This window comes from Chanodichthys erythropterus, chromosome 16 (assembly GCF_024489055.1).
Source record: "Chanodichthys erythropterus isolate Z2021 chromosome 16, ASM2448905v1, whole genome shotgun sequence".
Lineage (NCBI taxonomy): Eukaryota > Metazoa > Chordata > Actinopteri > Cypriniformes > Xenocyprididae > Chanodichthys > Chanodichthys erythropterus.
Window position 1 is genome coordinate 37,280,354 of NC_090236.1, and position 17,213 is coordinate 37,297,566.

General features: G+C 37.8%; 2 protein-coding genes across 5 annotated transcripts in view; both read right to left on the reverse strand.

Moving 5' to 3' along the window:
• chd8 (chromodomain helicase DNA binding protein 8) overlaps nucleotides 1-8,079 on the reverse strand; it is a 37,295-nt gene extending 29,216 nt beyond the window's left edge. For 2 of the 4 annotated variants that reach the window (XM_067361946.1, XM_067361945.1), the window contains exons 1-10: nucleotides 7,992-8,079; nucleotides 7,186-7,338; nucleotides 4,872-5,920; nucleotides 3,073-3,405; nucleotides 2,866-2,982; nucleotides 1,369-1,850; nucleotides 1,155-1,269; nucleotides 787-990; nucleotides 507-575; nucleotides 359-414 (exon numbers count right to left, since the gene is read on the reverse strand). In XM_067361946.1, the coding sequence (XP_067218047.1) occupies nucleotides 359-414; nucleotides 507-575; nucleotides 787-990; nucleotides 1,155-1,269; nucleotides 1,369-1,850; nucleotides 2,866-2,982; nucleotides 3,073-3,405; nucleotides 4,872-5,825 (2,330 nt within the window). In that variant the 5' untranslated portion in view covers nucleotides 5,826-5,920; nucleotides 7,186-7,338; nucleotides 7,992-8,079. The remainder of the gene's footprint in view (nucleotides 1-358; nucleotides 415-506; nucleotides 576-786; nucleotides 991-1,154; nucleotides 1,270-1,368; nucleotides 1,851-2,865; nucleotides 2,983-3,072; nucleotides 3,406-4,871; nucleotides 5,921-7,185; nucleotides 7,339-7,991) is intronic. The other 2 variants (XM_067361948.1, XM_067361947.1) reach the window with 1 other exon arrangement.
• A 4,701-nt stretch (nucleotides 8,080-12,780) lies between these two features.
• On the reverse strand, nucleotides 12,781-14,541 carry cbln12 (cerebellin 12). The gene is made up of 3 exons (XM_067364084.1): nucleotides 14,275-14,541; nucleotides 14,083-14,202; nucleotides 12,781-12,978 (listed from the first exon to the last, which is right to left on the reverse strand). Exons 1-3 carry the CDS (start codon nucleotides 14,539-14,541, stop codon nucleotides 12,781-12,783), a joined length of 585 nt encoding a protein of 194 aa, XP_067220185.1.
• Between the last annotated feature and the right edge of the window lie 2,672 nt (nucleotides 14,542-17,213).

Consider the following 17,213-nt stretch of genomic DNA (forward strand, 5'->3'; position numbering starts at 1 on the left):
AAAGCTATAAAATCACTTTTTTTTTTTTTTTTTGCAAATAGGGTTAAGACAATTACAGTGAGAGTGACGGGTACTTTATTGTCAGTATCGGGCTCGCAGATCACGTGGGTAGGGCACTTTTTACTGTTTGTGTGGATGACCATGTCTGTCACCACCGAAGACAATTTTTGACCCAGGAAAAACCCTGCATTGATTCATTTGAATTGAAATATTTAATACTTTCACAGCAAAAATTATGTATGTGATTAATTTAGATTAATTAATCACAGAGTATGTAATTAATTAGACTAAAATTTTTAAATCGATTGACAGCCCTAATTTCCACAAATGAGGGTTGAGAAAACATCTGATGACTTACTAATTTTTGTATTTGACAAAGAATTCCTCCACATTAGTATACTGCCCTGGAGACACCTGCATCAGGACGAGAAAATGAAGGCTCAGTCAGAACAGAGATGTCACAAGATTTTTGTGACTGACAGTGAGAAGCATAAGCAGATACTTGCCTCCTTTTTGGTCACCCGCATAGACAATATTTTATCGACAATAGCAGCATCCTCCTCACTTGGGTTCTCCTGAAACACAAATCAGAATCACACACACATAAAGATAAAGAGAATAGTCCTATCAAAGCTACAAGCATATACGCATTCTTTTTTATGACTGGTGGCATTGTGTCAAGTGTAAACAGCTGAAAAATTCTGACAAAACCAGTTATAAAAAAGGAAACAAATGGCAGTAACAACCACAAACGCTCAACCCGCTATGACTAGTGTGCTGACGCACCACAAAAAACTGCATGCTTGGAAGACCATCCCCATCCAGCTCCTGCTGGAGTTCTGCTCCCATGGACTGGACATGCCCTGCAGCGGACACAGGAGTTGTGGTCACATCAACGTCCGCGTCCATTTCATCTTCATCATCCGTGATTTTAATGTCCAAATCCTCTGTGTACTTCTTCCGCTTCACCTGACGGTTAGAACGTCGCTTCTGTTGGAAGAACGGAAATTAATCCGGTTTATGGCATTGTTCTGATGCTATATACTCAATTCTACGTCACATAATGCTCTTTCCATGCCTGCCCACATGCACAACGTTTCAATGGCTTAATATGGCTCCTATGAGTCAGTAATAGGTAAATGTGTAAGTAATACCTGTGACATTTCCTCCTCCAGTGTGCGGGGCGAAACAGGAGGGCTTAGATCTACATCTGAGTGGTCAGAGGATGGATTTCGTTTCCTTTTCTTACCACCCACTGGAGTGATGGTGCTATAGAGAGAGGGTATAAAGAGTAAGAACAAAAACAGGCAGAGGCAAATACATCAATGAGTCAAACTCCTCTAGGAAGGATAAGAAATCAGAACTTACTTGAGCTTAATCTTGGATTTACTTTTACTGCCTCCACCTCCAGCAACCAGTCCTGGAGTCTTCGCCTTGGATTTCTTGTCTCCTCCCACCACCAATTTCCCTCCTCCCAAACTTGGGCTTTTCTTCTTGCTCCCTCCACTACCACCACCACCACCCCCTCCTTTCTTTTTTGCTCCAGCAGCCCCTGCAATGCCCTCTAGGTCTGCTGAGGTCTGTCCGGCAGGCAGCTCGTCCTGGTTGAGCACACGGGGGATGTTCCTTTCGCCCCTGGCTTTGGCTCGTGCGATGGCCTCAGCAACAATGCGATTTGCTTTCTCCTGCTTGCACAGGGTTTCTACTCTCCGCACGGGCTCCTGGGCCTTTGCCAAACGCACACCGGAAGACGCAGCTGTAGTGGTGGTGCTGGACGCAGAGCCAGCAGCCGAGGTATTGATAACTTTAACCACAGAAACGGCTCCACCAGCACTGGATACCGTGTTTGACTGCAGGGAAGAAGTGAAATTTTATTTTCAAGCACTATACTTTGTCAGCATGTCAACAAAATGGTTGGAAACAGAGAACCAGTTCTTATTCAGAACTGGTTCCTTTTTCTTTAAAATGACTCTAATAAGACAATGACCATGAGTAACATACAGTTTAAAGGGATAGCTCACCAAAAAATTAAAATTATCCTATAATTTCCTCACCCTCGAGCCATTCTAGGTGTATATGACTTTCTTCTTTCAGTCAAACACAATCAGAGTTGTATTAAAAAATATCCTGGCTCTTTCAAGATTTATAATGGGAGTGAATAGTAACAAAGATTTTGAAGCCCAAAAAAAAAACATCCATCCATCATAAGAGTAATCCATACGACTCCAGGGGGTTAATAAAGGCCTTCTGAAGAAAAGCGATGCATTTTTGAAAGAAAAATATCCATATTTATAACTTTATAGACTATAATCACTCGCCTCCGGTAACTTCAGTGCGCTCACGATAGAGCTGACTTCTCGCGTATGACGTAGGATATAGGAGAAGCATAAGCTTAGGTGAGAGTAGATGCATTGCTTCGATTTGGAAGACCTTTATTAACCCACTGGATTACTTTTATGATGGATGGATGTGCTTTTTTGGGCTTCAAAATATTGGTTACTCTTCACTTCCATTATAAAGCTTTGAAAAGCCAGGATATTTTTTAATATAACTCTGATTGTGTTTGGCTGTAAGAAGAAAGACATATACACCTAGGATGGCTTGAGGGTGAGTAAATTATGGGATAATTTTCATTTTTGGGTGAACTATCCCTTTAAGTGTAAGACTTAAATCTGTCTAGTTACTGCCTGGTTGTCCATATGACAAAGCGTACTTAAATTATACATAATATCAAACGTTTTAGAAACTTTACAACAATGCTTCGTATTCCAAGTGGTACACAAATGATAGCATGAATTCTATTATTTTTTTTCAGGATTATAACACACCAAAGAGCCATAAAACAGACGTGAGGAAATGTCCTACCTGTGGCTGCAGCAGTAGTTTAAGAGGCACTGCTAGTCTTTGTCCTCCTTGGCCTTGAGAAATCTGCACCACCTGAGGGCTGCCACCAACATTAGCTGCCCCAGAAACCAACTGAAACTGTTGCAAACACAGAAAAAGCTTCCCGTCACCACCAAGTTACAAGGAAAAGCACATCTTCCAACGCACACGACTTGTCCTTTCACTCACCTTGGCTCCCTGTTGGTTGGGTTGTTGTTGAACTTGCAGCTGAATGGTGAGCACTTTCGGCTGTGCACCCGTTTGACCCGCCTTAGCTTGGGCGAGAGCTGCCAGCTGGCCACCCTGCAGGACCAACTTCCCTGGCAGAGAGCCCAACACCAGCCTGTGCTGCTGGCCTTGCTGACCCGCCCCTGCAGCTGAGGTTCCCCCTATCGTCACCGTCCCAGCCTGGCCAGCTCCACCTTGCGAGGGCTGCTGTAGCACCAGAGTGATCCTCTTTGCTTCCCCCCCCTGAATAGAGAAAGAGGGGCTATTAGGATTCTGAAAGCAAAAAAAAGACAGCTACAAAGAGCGCAGAGAACAGTGTTAATATAGTTTTACTGATAAACTATTAAGGCTGATTTATACTTCTGCGTCAAAACTACATCACAGGCTGTGTGTAGCAAGCGCAGCCTGACGTGCACCTCTCCAAAAATGTAACAACGTGTCAATTCTATGTGGACCACAAGCGCTGTGATTGGTCTTCTGGAACCTCTCCCTGCATGTGTAATTGCATGTCGACACAGACAACGACGCAGAAGTACAAATGAAAACCTTTTTATTAATACTTTGAAACATTTTATTTTTTATATTTTCATTTAAATTTAATAAGTTTCAGTATTCAGTTTTATTAAAGGCACAATATGTAATTATCGCCACTAGAGGTTGCCTATTCAAAACAAACGCGTAGCTTAATGATGCCAAAATTGAGCACGGAAACATGGAAGATGTGGTCTTCGCCTCGCAGCCGGTGGACAACAATCGGACAGGACTCTAGCAGAAATAATATGGTTATTAACATTACTGTAGTATGAAGCAGAGCAGGGTGAGTGATGTGGGAGATGAACGAGGAGCTGGAGCGATTGCTAATGAGAGACGAGCGCGACACACGGCTTGACAGCAGTGGAGCTTTTATTACGCCTCAGTCGCCACTTCTGCTTTTCGTGTCATGAGTATGAGGTAACGCATCACTGTTTATCATATTAGATACATTTGAGTATGATGAAAATGATGTTATAACGTTACTCTGTGCGTTCGCTCGGCAGCTGCTGTGAGACACTGTTACACACTGCAGTAAGATAGATCCATTTTACAATATCATATTAATAAATGCTGGATGGCTTGTGTTGATAAATGGCATGCAATTCATTTTAAAACATATTGTATGATGGAGAAAATGCTGTATTACTGTTACTAAAAATAAAGCTGCATCTGATTATGCTATGATATCTACTTCACAAAATAGTGTTTTTCTCCGAGGCATGGTAAAGCATGAGACTTGCAAAAAAAAAAAAAATCAAGAAAACAAGATTCAAACAATAAGACTTACTGTGGTGAGCTATATAACAATGATTCGTTTTCTGTCTATAAATGTAACCAAACAGCTGCTCACCTGTCTAATAAAACAAAACTTATTAAAGCGTCTTTGGCGTTTCCATGGTTTCTACAAAATAAAACCGAGGGAATCGGAAATCGAGGATAACGCAGGTACGATGTCACTGATAGGCGACGCACGGACACAGTGCACAAATTTCTCTGGATTTAAACATTCACGAAACATTTGGGAACACAAGATGTAACACTGTTCTAGTGATTTTTGGATATTTTAATCCAAAAATCTTACATATTGTGCCTTTAATGTTTATTTTAGTTTTAGTTATTTTAAGTACTTCAAATTAAACTAAACAAACATTAAATATTTTATTTCAAGCAACCAAACTGTTATTTTTCTGGTTTTAGTTTTATGATAACCCTGGCGTGAGACTGACCTGCTGTGGCACTGCTGAAAGGGTTACACCTTGAGGTCGGACGGCCGCTGCTGTCGTTCCAGAGGATGTAACAGTCTGCGCTTGGGCCTGTGTTTGTACTGGGGTTTGTAATGCCATCTGCGTCTGAGGCTGCACCTGCGCTTGAACCTGTGCCGGCTGTGATGGTGACTGCAGCTGCGTCTGCGCAGGTATCTGCACTTGAGATTGGGTCTGGGGCATCGAGGTCAGTAACACCTGCTTCATCGGGCCATTTGAAGTTTGAACTAGCCTTTGGACTCCAGTGCCCACTTTGACCTGCCCCTGCCCAGGTGATGTCGCATTTAATACCGTCCCCCCGGAAACAACCGCCATCCCTGGCCTAAGAGGGGTCCCTGTCAGAACTCTAGCGAGGGTGACTTTGCCTGGAGAGCCTGTGGCTCCTGTGACACCCTGCAGCACTTGAGTCTGACCCTGAGGGCCTTTCAAAATTACAATTTTTGGAGCCGACTGCCCTGCCGCCTGTTGCGTAACAGCAGCGATTTGCTGAGTCTGCAGCTGCTGGGTGGCGACTTGAGCCGCTGACACAGGTACTCCAAGAGGGGAGCTCAGAAGGACCGTTGCCGCCCCGCTGCTGTTACTGGCCACCGAGAGAGAGGGCTGAACGGAAATCTGAGCCGGGTTAACGGAGACTTCATGCGACATCTGGGTGGCCTGCTGTGCTGGAAGAGTCTGCAGTGGGACGGAGACAGGAGCTGCGACAGGTGTTGGCATTAGAGCTGGATCTGTGACAACGTCACTGAGCACAGGGACACCAGGATCCGGCGTGGCGTCCGTAGGTGGGTCCACTTGGCCCAGTGCCAACTTCAGCGCCTCCTCGACTGGGTCTGAGGAGCCCTGGGAGAACGCATCCTCCGGCAGGGAGTCCAAATTGAACAGTGGTGTGTCATCAAACAGGTCCATAATTGGGTCTGCCATATTGTTAAAGAGTTTGTGAAAAAAAGCAAAGAATGTGTGATATCCAGTGTCTGTACAAAAACATCCAACAAGTCTGAAGAGATTCTGTAGGTACGCTGTTGAAGAAAGGAAGAGAGACAGAGATAAAAATGTAAGCACCTTCATCAAGATTTTTTAAATATATGTTTTAATTAATTAGTTACTAGTTTACATTTATGCTGCAAAGAATAACTGACCTTAATTATCAAAAGTATACAATACTTTTCATATTGTATACTCTTCATATATATAGTATACTCTTCATATATATATATATATATATATATATATATATATATATATATATATATATATATATATATATATATATATTTTTTTTTTTTTTAATTTTTTTTTTTTATTAATTATAGAGGAGTTTGGTTCCAAAACGCAAATTGAGTTTCCGCCAAAATCAGTATTGTATCTAACAAGTCATTTATTAATTTTGCGCAAAATGCGATATCCGTCGTGTTATTCTGTCATGTTTTCTCCCTTTCTTTCCAAACCACGACAAATGCCAGACAGTCTCCCTTTGATGTGGCGCTCTGAATACACCCGGCATCCTAGTTTTCCTTATCTGCTTTATACTTTGTGATCAACAAAAACAGAAAAATTAATAATTTTGATGTCATCGATGAACCTGTGGTGGTTTCTGTGGTGGGCAAGAAACGCAAGTCATCGAAATGTAATGGTTTACGTGAGGAGATTAAGAAGATGAGGCACTCGAGTAATTTATAACATTAACAAGATGACCCCTTGAATTCATTTTGGGAGCGACGACAATGTATTTTTAGTCAAATGCCTGTATATAAGACTAGTATTGACAAAAATGGTCATATATGTGAATCAACTTACTTTGTTGTGTATTTTCAATATGAAAAATAACTTTTATATTGATGGATTAATTGCATTTTGAAAAAAAATATGCATTTTGGGGTGGGGGGAATAATACATTTTTATAATAAACTTTTGAAAATCAAAATCTAGATTTGAATTTTTAATGTTTTTATAACCTAAAGATGCAATGTGAAAGTTTGAATCTTGGTAAAGAAAACACATTCTTACTCAAATTAGTCAAATTGGATTTATAGCGTTTTGGAATCAAACTCTTCAAATATATAAACATATTTTTTTCCTTTATTTTATATATAAAAGACTGAAAACTTTTTAAAATCTGTGCAAACGTACCTTTTGCAAGCTTCTTAATCAAGTCCAAGATACTCTACATCACTATCAAGTTCATATTTATAGATCACAACACTTCTAGCTTGTCAAATCTATCAGTAATGCAAACATCATACCTAATATGCATTGAATTCAACTGCATAACAGGTAAGCTTACCTGAAATGGGAGTGAGGAACAGGAAAAGAGAGAGTCCACCGGTTCACCCTCCTTCACTCTCTCTCTTCCTCCCCTACTCTCTGGAGTTACTTTTTGCTTCTCTGGTTGGATTGAACACTAAGAGATCCATCAATAAATGTGTGTACTGATGCCCTGGAGAAAACAAGAAAAGCATAGGATAGGAAAACACATTAATTAAGTAGTTAATACTCAATAGTTGCCACATCTTACTGAATGGCAGATCACTTCACATAGCATTGATCTGCATGTCACTTAACAGGTATCACAACGCAGTTTTTAAAAGTCAAAGAGTGCAAGTTTGTATTATCTCTAATGTCTTGTTCTTTAAAGTCAACCCCAAATCATATAATGGATGTTTAGATAAGCGAAATCAATACGGTCTTCCTTGCCTTGCCATCAATGTGGAACAGTCCTAAACCAGACACTCGACAAACCCCATCAATGTTCACAATGGCGATTCCTATTGCTATAAATGCTAAATATGTGCTCGACCATTTGGTTTGTCTCTGACGGCCGATTTAAGCTGTATCAGTGAGTCTCCATCATTCATAATACATCTCACAGGCTCTCGTTCGGACTCTCTTTCAATCTCTCTCATCAACAAACCGGACCAAACCAAAGGCAACGTGCTACAAAAACCATAGCCCGACTACGAACAGACATGGACAAGGCCGCAAAGCTGTTTCGACTTAGCTAGGGCGTATTTTCTACTAAAATATACCCTAATAACGCTGCCATCCACTGCCCCAACTTTCCCCGCAATAATTTCGGGGTGCTAAATTTACCTTTGCATCGACACACATGGCTTTCTCCGTCTCACAACACTGTACGATTACAGGAAACGGCCAGCGTAGAGCAGGAACTAACTTCTTGCCAGAGCTAGGTCGAACGCGCAGCCCCCGTTCTCATTTGCTGTTCGCTGATTGGCCCGTCCTCAGAGTGGCTGTCAAAAGGTAAACATTCCATTGGTGGAATGGGTTGTCTGTCAATCCGGTGTGCGGAATTACAGGGCGGGAGACATTAATGGGTATCGGTCGTACGGGTAGTTTGGTTGAGGCTGCAGTAAATGCGGCCTACTTGTTATCACCGGGTTTGAGATGCTCGCTTGGTATAATTTAAACGGCAGTGGATTTAATTCTTTATTAATATTATTTAGGGGAAAACATTAGCGTGTAATTTCTACAAATGTATCTAAATATTAAAGCTAAATGAATCGCATTTTATAGTACTACAGTATTTAATTAATTTGTCATAGATGGATACAAAGGTATTCATAAATTTAGTGCTGTTTTTATAAGATATATCTATCGATTTTAATATTAAAAAACATAGTGAAAATAAAGATATAATTAAAATGGCACCACAAAACACATTAAAACGCTTTCAATAATACTTGCATTATTCGTAAACAAAAATGTATATTAAAAACAATACATATATAAAGCATTATTTTTTCATAACTGCACTAAATTACATGTGTTTGGACAAATTAATGATTAAATTACAAACAGCAAACTTCATGGATGATGTTAAAAACATTTTCAATAATTATTCATTCTAGTGATTATAACTAAAATTAATATGAAAAATAAATATATATTCCACATGTTAGGACAAATTAATCATTAAAAACTTTCACATAAATTAATTTCTTGTCATGATGTGGCCTTCCATTCAATAATAAATGCTCAAAGACAGGTTAGAAAAATAAATTACTATTGAATTAAACGTGCAGTATGTAAGATGTCTGTCCGCTAGAGGTCGCTAGATGTTGTAGCTTGATGACAGCAAGTTTGAGCGTGGAATCTTGGGACATGTGGTCTTCACCTCAACGGCTGGTGCAAAAGAATAGGGATTGGACTCGGGAAGAAATCATGTTCATGGATGCGATTATTAACGTTACTGCAGTATGAAGCAGAGCAGGAGCGAGTGTTGTGGAGCTGAACGAGGAGCTGGAGCGATTGATCAACACACGCCTCACGAGCTGCGGGACTTTTATTATGACACAGTCGCCGGCGCTGATTACGCTTTTCCAGTCATGAGTATGAGGTAACGCAGCTCTGTTTATCATATTAGATACATTTGAGTGTGTTGGAAATGGTGTTATAACGTTACTCTAATTCACCTGTTGGAGTTTGGGTTCCTTGACGCTGCCGCCTTTGGCTTGCTTAGTTGGGGACACTTGACATTTGATTTGATATTTGATAATCAACAGTGCTTTGATCTGCCTGCATTGACATTATTCTTGAAGAGCTGCTGTGCAGCCAAAATAATGTACCAGTTATCAATGTAAAACTGCTTTGACACAATCTACATTGTAAAAAGCGCTATATAAATAAAGGTGACTTGACTCTGTGCTTTCGCTCGGCAGCTGCTGTGAGACACTGTTACACACTGCAGTAAGATAGATCGATTTTAGTATATCATATTAAATGCTGGATGGCTTGTGTTGATAAATGGCATGCAATTCATTTTAAAACGTATTGTATGATGGAGAAAATGCTGTATTACTGTTACTAAAAATAAAGCTGCATCTGATTATGCTATGTTAGCTACTTCACAAAATAGTGTTTTTCTCTGAGGCATGGTAAAGCATGAGACTCGCAAAAAATCAAGAAAATTAGATTTAAACAATAAGAATAAACGTGTTGAGCTATATAACAACAATTAGTTTTCTGTCTATAAATATATCTAAACAGTTGTTCCCTTGTCTATTAAAGCATGTAAATATTAAAGCGTCTTTGGTGTTTCTATGGTTTCTACAAAATAAAAGCGGAAACCGAGGGTAACGCAGGTATGACGCGATTGATAGACGACTCCTCACACGTCCCGGAGCCTTGGTTAAAATTGCAATTTTCTCACGATTTACAAATAGTTGGAAACATTTTGGATATTGTAAGTACTCAAGTGAACAAAATATATAACACTAGCCTAGTGGTTTTTGGATATTTTACTGCAAAATTCTTACATATTGCACCTTTAACATCAGTGATTCTTTCTTTTCTCCATCTCGTCATTTGCCTGCTCTCTATCTCTCCTTGTTTCGCATGTGTGAATAAGTGTGTCTTTAAACCAATGCAGCGTAACTTATCGACTGTGACAGCCCACCCCGCATAGTCCATAGGAGTCCAGCGTGCACTTGCACTTCTGCTTGCCAAAAACTCCATCTGCCTTGCTCGACCAGTGCCACTGCAGTTCGTATCCGTTATCCATTATGCCTATGCTGCTATCCGTGATGATTCCTGGTAACCCAAGCCAGCTCTGATGCTGAGAGCTATATTTACAAACAGCTGTTGTTACAGGTAAAACACCTCATTCAGAGAGGGAACACAGGTCGAGGACAAGTCATATTACATATTTCACACAGAAGAAGGAAGAATGAGGGTTTTTAGTTAAGGGACTCAATTTAATGAGATTTATCTTTACAAAGCTTTGAAATATACACACACAGCTCCATAAGCAGGCAAACGTAGACATGAGAAACAGAAAACTCACAAAGATAAGCTATATTTTAATTTTTTGTTTCATTAAAAGCGATTTCAGAAATTGAATTTTGGCCAAAAAATTTAAATACATAATTTTTTAAAGATATTATTACAGTCCCATCAATGTCAGTTTTTAAGTTTAACCATACACTCTAAAAAAGGCTGGGTTAAAAATGGACAAACTGAGCAGATGGGTTAAATGTGACCCAACATGCTGGGTAGTTTTATTTAACTCAACTATTGTTTAAAAATTACTATGTGGCTGGCTTAAAATGACCCCAAAATTGGTTGGAAATTAAAAATCAGACACATAATTACTAGAGGCAACAATAATAATCAAAAGGTGAACATTTATTAATAAGCAATTTAAAAATGTTCAAAATTATTATTCATTAAACTTAACTAAATGTTCATTTATTAAACATATTAATAAATTTTCATTTCCAACATACTTCAGGAACATACGGAAGAGGATTAGGGCCAAGCAATAATAAAAAATAAAACCATCTCGAGAAAAAAGTTGTTAAATTATGAGAACAAATTCGTTTATGAGAACAAATTCGTTCAAATGTAATGACATTTTTCTCATAATTTAATGAATTTGTTCTCGTAATTTAACGATTTTTTTCTCGTAATTTAATGAGTTTATTCTCAACATTTTATTTAGACTTTTTTCTCAAAATTTAAAAAGTTTTTTCTCGAAATTCAATGACTTTATTCTCAACATTTTATCTCGACTTTTTTCTCGAAATGTAACGAGTTTATTCTCTAAATTTATTGACTTTATTCTCAACATTTTATTTACACTTTTTTCTCAAAATTTAACGAGTTTTTCTCGAAATTTAATGACTTTATTCTCAACATTTTATCTTGACCTTTTTCTTGAAATGTAACAACTTTTTTTCTCGTAATTTAATGAGTTTATTCTCAACATTTTATCTCAACTTTTTTCTCGAAATTTAACAAGTTTTTTCTCGTAATTTAACAAGTTTATTCTCAACATTTTATTTTGACTTTTTTCTCAAAATTTTACAATTTTTTTCTCGTAATTTAATGAGTTTATTCTCAACATTTTATTTAGACTTTTTTCTTGAAATTTAACGAGTTTTTTCTCGAAATTTAATGACTTTATTCTCAACATTTTATCTCGACTTTTTTCTCGAAATTTAACGAGTTTATTCTCGAAATTTATTGACTTTATTCTCAACATTTTATTTACACTTTTTTCTCAAAATTTAACGAGTTTTTCTCGAAATTTAATGACTTTATTCTCAACATTTTATCTCGACCTTTTTCTTGAAATGTAACAAGTTTTTTCTCGTAATTTAATGATTTTATTCTCAACATTTTATCTCGACCTTTTTCTTGAAATGTAACAAGTTTTTTCTCAAAATTTAATGAATTTATTCTCAACATTTTATTTTGACTTTTTTCTCGAAATTTAACAAGTTTTTTCTCGTAATTTAACGAGTTTATTCTCAACATTTTATTTTGACTTTTTCTAAAAATGTAACCATTTTTTTCTCGAAATTTAACAACTTTAATCTCGAGATGGTTTTATTTTTTTATTATTGATTGGCCCTAATCGTCTTCCGTAGGAACATTATAAGCAAGAAATACAGAAATTTTTAAACAATAGTTGAGTTAAATAAAACTACCCAGCAGGTTTGGTCAAACATTTAACCCATCTGCTGGGTTAAAACAACCCAATCACTGGCTTTGTCCATTTTCAATCCAACTTCGGTTGTTTTTAACCCAGCACTTTTTATGATCATATTATCTGAAATACATTGCTAAAAAAAAAAACACTAAAACTAATTTTAGAAACTTTTTTCTTCAAATATTGTTCACCATAAAATTTAATTATAATATTATTTGTATTATAATAATATTTGACAGTATTTCTAAATAATGTAAATGATAAAATATAAATAATATTCCCATTTTCTGCATTTTCTCTGTTCTGACACCCATTAAAAAGAGAGGAAGAACAAACATGAACTTTTCTATGGCATTCATTTTCCTAACATAAATCCTTATCCTCGCTCTTTCCCGTCTCACAGCTCTTCTCTTCCCCACATCACCGTCTTTATAAGGGGAAGACCAGGAAGCCTGAAAAAGTAGAGTACTTCCAGCCTCCCATTAAGTTGCCCCTTTCTAGCTTGAGGTAAGCCTTGTCGCCTCGCTCCATGATCACAAGCCCTGCATTCGTGGCCGCCTCCCGTGTCACATCCTGGTCTCCAGCAAAAGCTGAGATCATCGGCCATCCATTCAACATCAAACTCACCTGTGAATGGGAAACACTGTCACTGCTTTGCATTAATTACTCATTATTTACAGTTGTTATGTGTGTCTCTCTGCCTATACACTCTGAAAAATAAAGGGAGTTTCCAAAGTGGTGCCATAAGAACCATTTTGTCTCCCCAAAGAACCTTTCAGTGAGTATTTCTTTTTAAACAAAACATTCTTTCTCAGTGTGAAAAACAGTTTAAAGGGTTAGTTCACCCAAAAATGAAATTTCTGTCATTAATTACTCACCCTCATGTCGTTCCACACCCGTAAGACCTTCATTCATCTTCAGAACACAAATTAAGATATTTTTGATGAAATCTGATGTGAGGCCTGCATTGCCAGCAAGATAATGAACACTTTCAAAGCTACTAAAGACATATTTAAAACAGTTCATGTGACTACATTGGTTCAACCTTAATGTTATGAAGCGATGAGAATACTTTTTGTGCACCAAAAAAACAAAATAATGACTTTATTCAACAATATTTAGCGATTTCAAAACACTGCTTCATGAAGCTTCGAAGCTTTACAAATCTTTTGTTTCGAATCAGTGGTTCGGAGCTTGTATCAAACTGCCAAAGTCACATGATTTCAGTAAACGAGGCTTCATTACGTAAATTTTAATGGTTCACCACTGGGGGGCGTGACTTTGGCAGTTTGATTCACGCTCCAAACCACTGATTCAAAACAAAAGATTCGTAAAGCTTCATGAAGCAGTGTTTTGAAATCGCCCATCACTAGATATTGTTGAATAAAGTCATTATTTTGTTTTTTTGCTGCACAAAAAGTATTCTCGTCATTTCATAACATTAAGGTTGAACCACTGTAGTCACATGAACTGTTTTAAATATGTCTTTAGCAGCTTTCCGGGCATTGAAAGCATTAATTAAAAGCGATCGGATTTTATCAAAAATATCTTAATTTGTGTTCTGAAGATGAATGAAGGTATTACAGGTGTATAACGACATGAAGGTGAGTGATTAATGACAGAAATTTCATTTTTTGGGTGAACTAACCCTTTAAATAATTCCATGGATTTTAAAGGTTCTTCATGATATGCCTATAAAGAAACTTTATTTTTAAGATTGAAAGTATGTACCTGTATGGTTTGTCTGTTGTACGCCTTCACCACGTGGAAATTGAAGCTGTACACCCCTCGTCTCGGAGCAAGGAAAATACTGCTTTCTTGGTCAAAATGACCGCCAACGTTCACCAAGATCTGACAAAGACCGACTGATTAAACAGAGCAAAATTGCATAAATGTATTTTTTAATGTGGAAAGATTGCTTACCTGGTCAAAATAGATGATCATGGTGCGGTTGCTCATATCTGTGGGCTCATGATTGGTTTGGCGTGTGGCAGAAAAGGCCACTCGGCCGGTACCTGAACGCACAGACATCCCCAGCGCATTACCTGCTGGCTCTGACGATGGTGTTGAGTCACAGACCACCAGGCATTTTCCCTCCAGTACTATGGGCTCCGTGTCATTTTGCCCTCTGACCACTAGAGGGACGATTATTAGTACAGCTAGTATTGGCAGCCCAGAGTTGGGTAGCATTGTCTTATTATTATCTCTTGCAATATCTCAGATGAAATTAGGTGCAAATGCTCTCAGGTGACCAATGAGAGTGACCAATCCTGAAAAACTGAGATGTTATGAGCTACTGTAAAAGATATAGATCTTTAAATCCTTGGCTGTCTTTCACCCTCGCTCTCTCACTCTATTTTGCTGTCACCCTCCTGTCTGTCACAGTTTCCTGACGAAGATCTACTTCTGTGCTATCTTGTTAAATTGCCTGCAGGGGACCAAAGGCAAGGACACTTAGAGGTTTCTCATCATCCCGAAAAAAATCCATCATCATAGCCAACCTGTGAGAAGACAGAGAGAGAGAGAGGGAGTCAGAGGAGCTCTGCAAGCCAACAGGTATTCTTGTTGTGTGTATGGGGGAGGAGGAAGAGGAGCAGTGAAGGATGAAGATCATGAGGTAACACTTTGGATCCCGTTCAGCTGAGGGGAGCAGCATCCAGGAGAGAGTGAGAACAAGAGAGAGAAAAAAGAACAACTCCACTGAGAGACCATCTGTCTTTAACACGCTCTCACTTCCCTCCTGACGTTCCACAACATGCAGGACCTCTCTCTCCTACACAGATCCTCTGTCCCTCTCTCCTTTGCTCATGCGTATTGGCCGAACCCTCTCTCTCTCTCCTTGGTGCTTTGGCACGCAACAGCGGCAACAATATGCAAGTCTCGAAACTAAAGAATGTACATCTCGGAATATATTTAAGGTATAGTACATCTATATCAGGTCTTAATTGGCAGCGCTCACCTCGTTAATTTACTATTCAAGTCATGTTTATAGTCTTTATAAAGCAGTGACATTTACAAAGGTCAGCCTTCTTTGCGTCTGGTCTTGAGTGAAACCTCAGTGTTTGTGCACTTTCAGTAAGAACTAATTCTGCTCAGTGCAGCTCTGCACAGCTTTATTTTCTAAACAAAATTATCTATAATATATATATTTTTTTTTTAGTATTCCCTTTAGGACACTAATCTAAAACTCTGAATCACCTTACACTAAAAAAAAAAACATTTTTGCCTTATTTTCATGTAAAAATATCCTTAAAAAAAGAAGTTTACTTGAGAAGTAAGAATTATAATGTGTAAAGATTATAAAACTTTAAAAAATATATATAATTCTTCCCTTCTTGTCAAATAATTTGTATTTATTAAAGCATAAATCTAACAGGTTATTTAACAGGAAAACAAATCAAAATACACAAGAAAATTATTTTTTTTTGTGCGCGCTACACAATATTTTACTAAATCATCTTTCCTAGGAAGTAACAGTAAGATTAAATTAAGTTCATACGTTTTTGTAATAGGAAAAAATAGCAAAATCACCTGATTTAGTGGGCTGTTCCTCGGTTTCCCAGGTGTAATGATGCGAGGTGTCAAAGCTTCTGTAAAGAAACAGTGAATCTGACAGATCTTCCTACTCATCCTGTCTTTCAAGACCCTCCCCTTCCCACCCACTCCACCTCTCTTCCTCCCTCTCTCACTTTCTCCAATAATCCTAGCCATGTAATTATTCTTTTGATGTAAACAGCATGGCCAAGCTGGCATTTGTAGCTGTCAGTGATAGCCAACAGTCAGCATATAGAACATAAAACAAGTGTCCCGCAAAACATGATTGATCCATATGGATCACAAACATCAAAGGGCACAAAGGATAATATCATAAAATAAAATCTTTGGGGGAAAAAAAAAACATAACTTTCAGATTTCATAATTATATAAATTATTTTTTTATTTTTTGAAAATGCATCACAACAAATGAAACCAATGAATAAAATAAGACTATTATGCGTACATTTTGTAAAATTGTGCATGCATTTTAAAAATGCACTGTTGAATTTCTGAATTTAGTTAGTTAAGTCTATAATATCGGGAGAAAGCTAAGAGGTTAGCATTCCCTTTCATGTCAATGGCAGTTAATCAGCTGGCGCAGGACAACTTGGAAGTTCAGGTTTTAACATCTGTCATCTTTGCTGATGGGAGAACTTTTTGAGCCAATCGTAAATGAAATCTGACAGTGCTGATTGGCTGATGGCACTGAACACAATTTCAAAACAAAACCCTTCACAAGTGACTGTGAAGTGAAAGGCTTCCTACAGAGAAGATATAAGTCAATATTATGCATTTAAAAGTAGGGTAGGCATTTTTTTTAATAAAAACATTTTGTTAGAATGGTAAAAAATAGGGCTGCACAATTTATTGCGATTAAATCGCACCCGATTTTGCAAATGCTGCGATTATTTCATGCACAGCTTGTCAGAGCTGTACAGCTCTGTGATCAGTAGCAAATGCTTCTTCATCTGAAAGCCAGAGGGTGCAGAAACTGGGATAAAAGATATTAGTCAATGTTATGCATTTAAAAGTAGGGTTAGAGAAATGTCTTCATGCATTGCAATGGAAAAAATAACCTATATTATTAAGGGTAAAGAAGACAAATTTAAGAGTGTCTGGAGTCCGTTTTTACTATTTATTGAACACAGAGATATTAACAATATAATGGAGGAGGAACAAATCACTTGATAATTAGGTATTATTATTCATATGAAAATATACTTTAATGGACTATACTAACCCTACTTTATTGCTTATATTTTTGGTTATTATATGCAATCTATTGTTAACTCTGACCAAAGTATATATTGTATTACCCAATGATG

What these genes read in the sequence shown, in the direction of transcription:
- cbln12 (XM_067364084.1), bottom strand. Translation starts at nt 14,541, where the DNA reads ATGCTACCCAACTCTGGGCTGCCAATACTAGCTGTACTAATAATCGTC. An exon ending in TGATCATCTATTTTGACCAG is followed by an intron (nt 14,203 to 14,274) that starts GTAAGCAATCTT and finishes GGTCTTTGTCAG; the next exon opens with ATCTTGGTGAACGTTGGCGG. An exon ending in ACAACAGACAAACCATACAG is followed by an intron (nt 12,979 to 14,082) that starts GTACATACTTTC and finishes TCCCATTCACAG; the next exon opens with GTGAGTTTGATGTTGAATGG.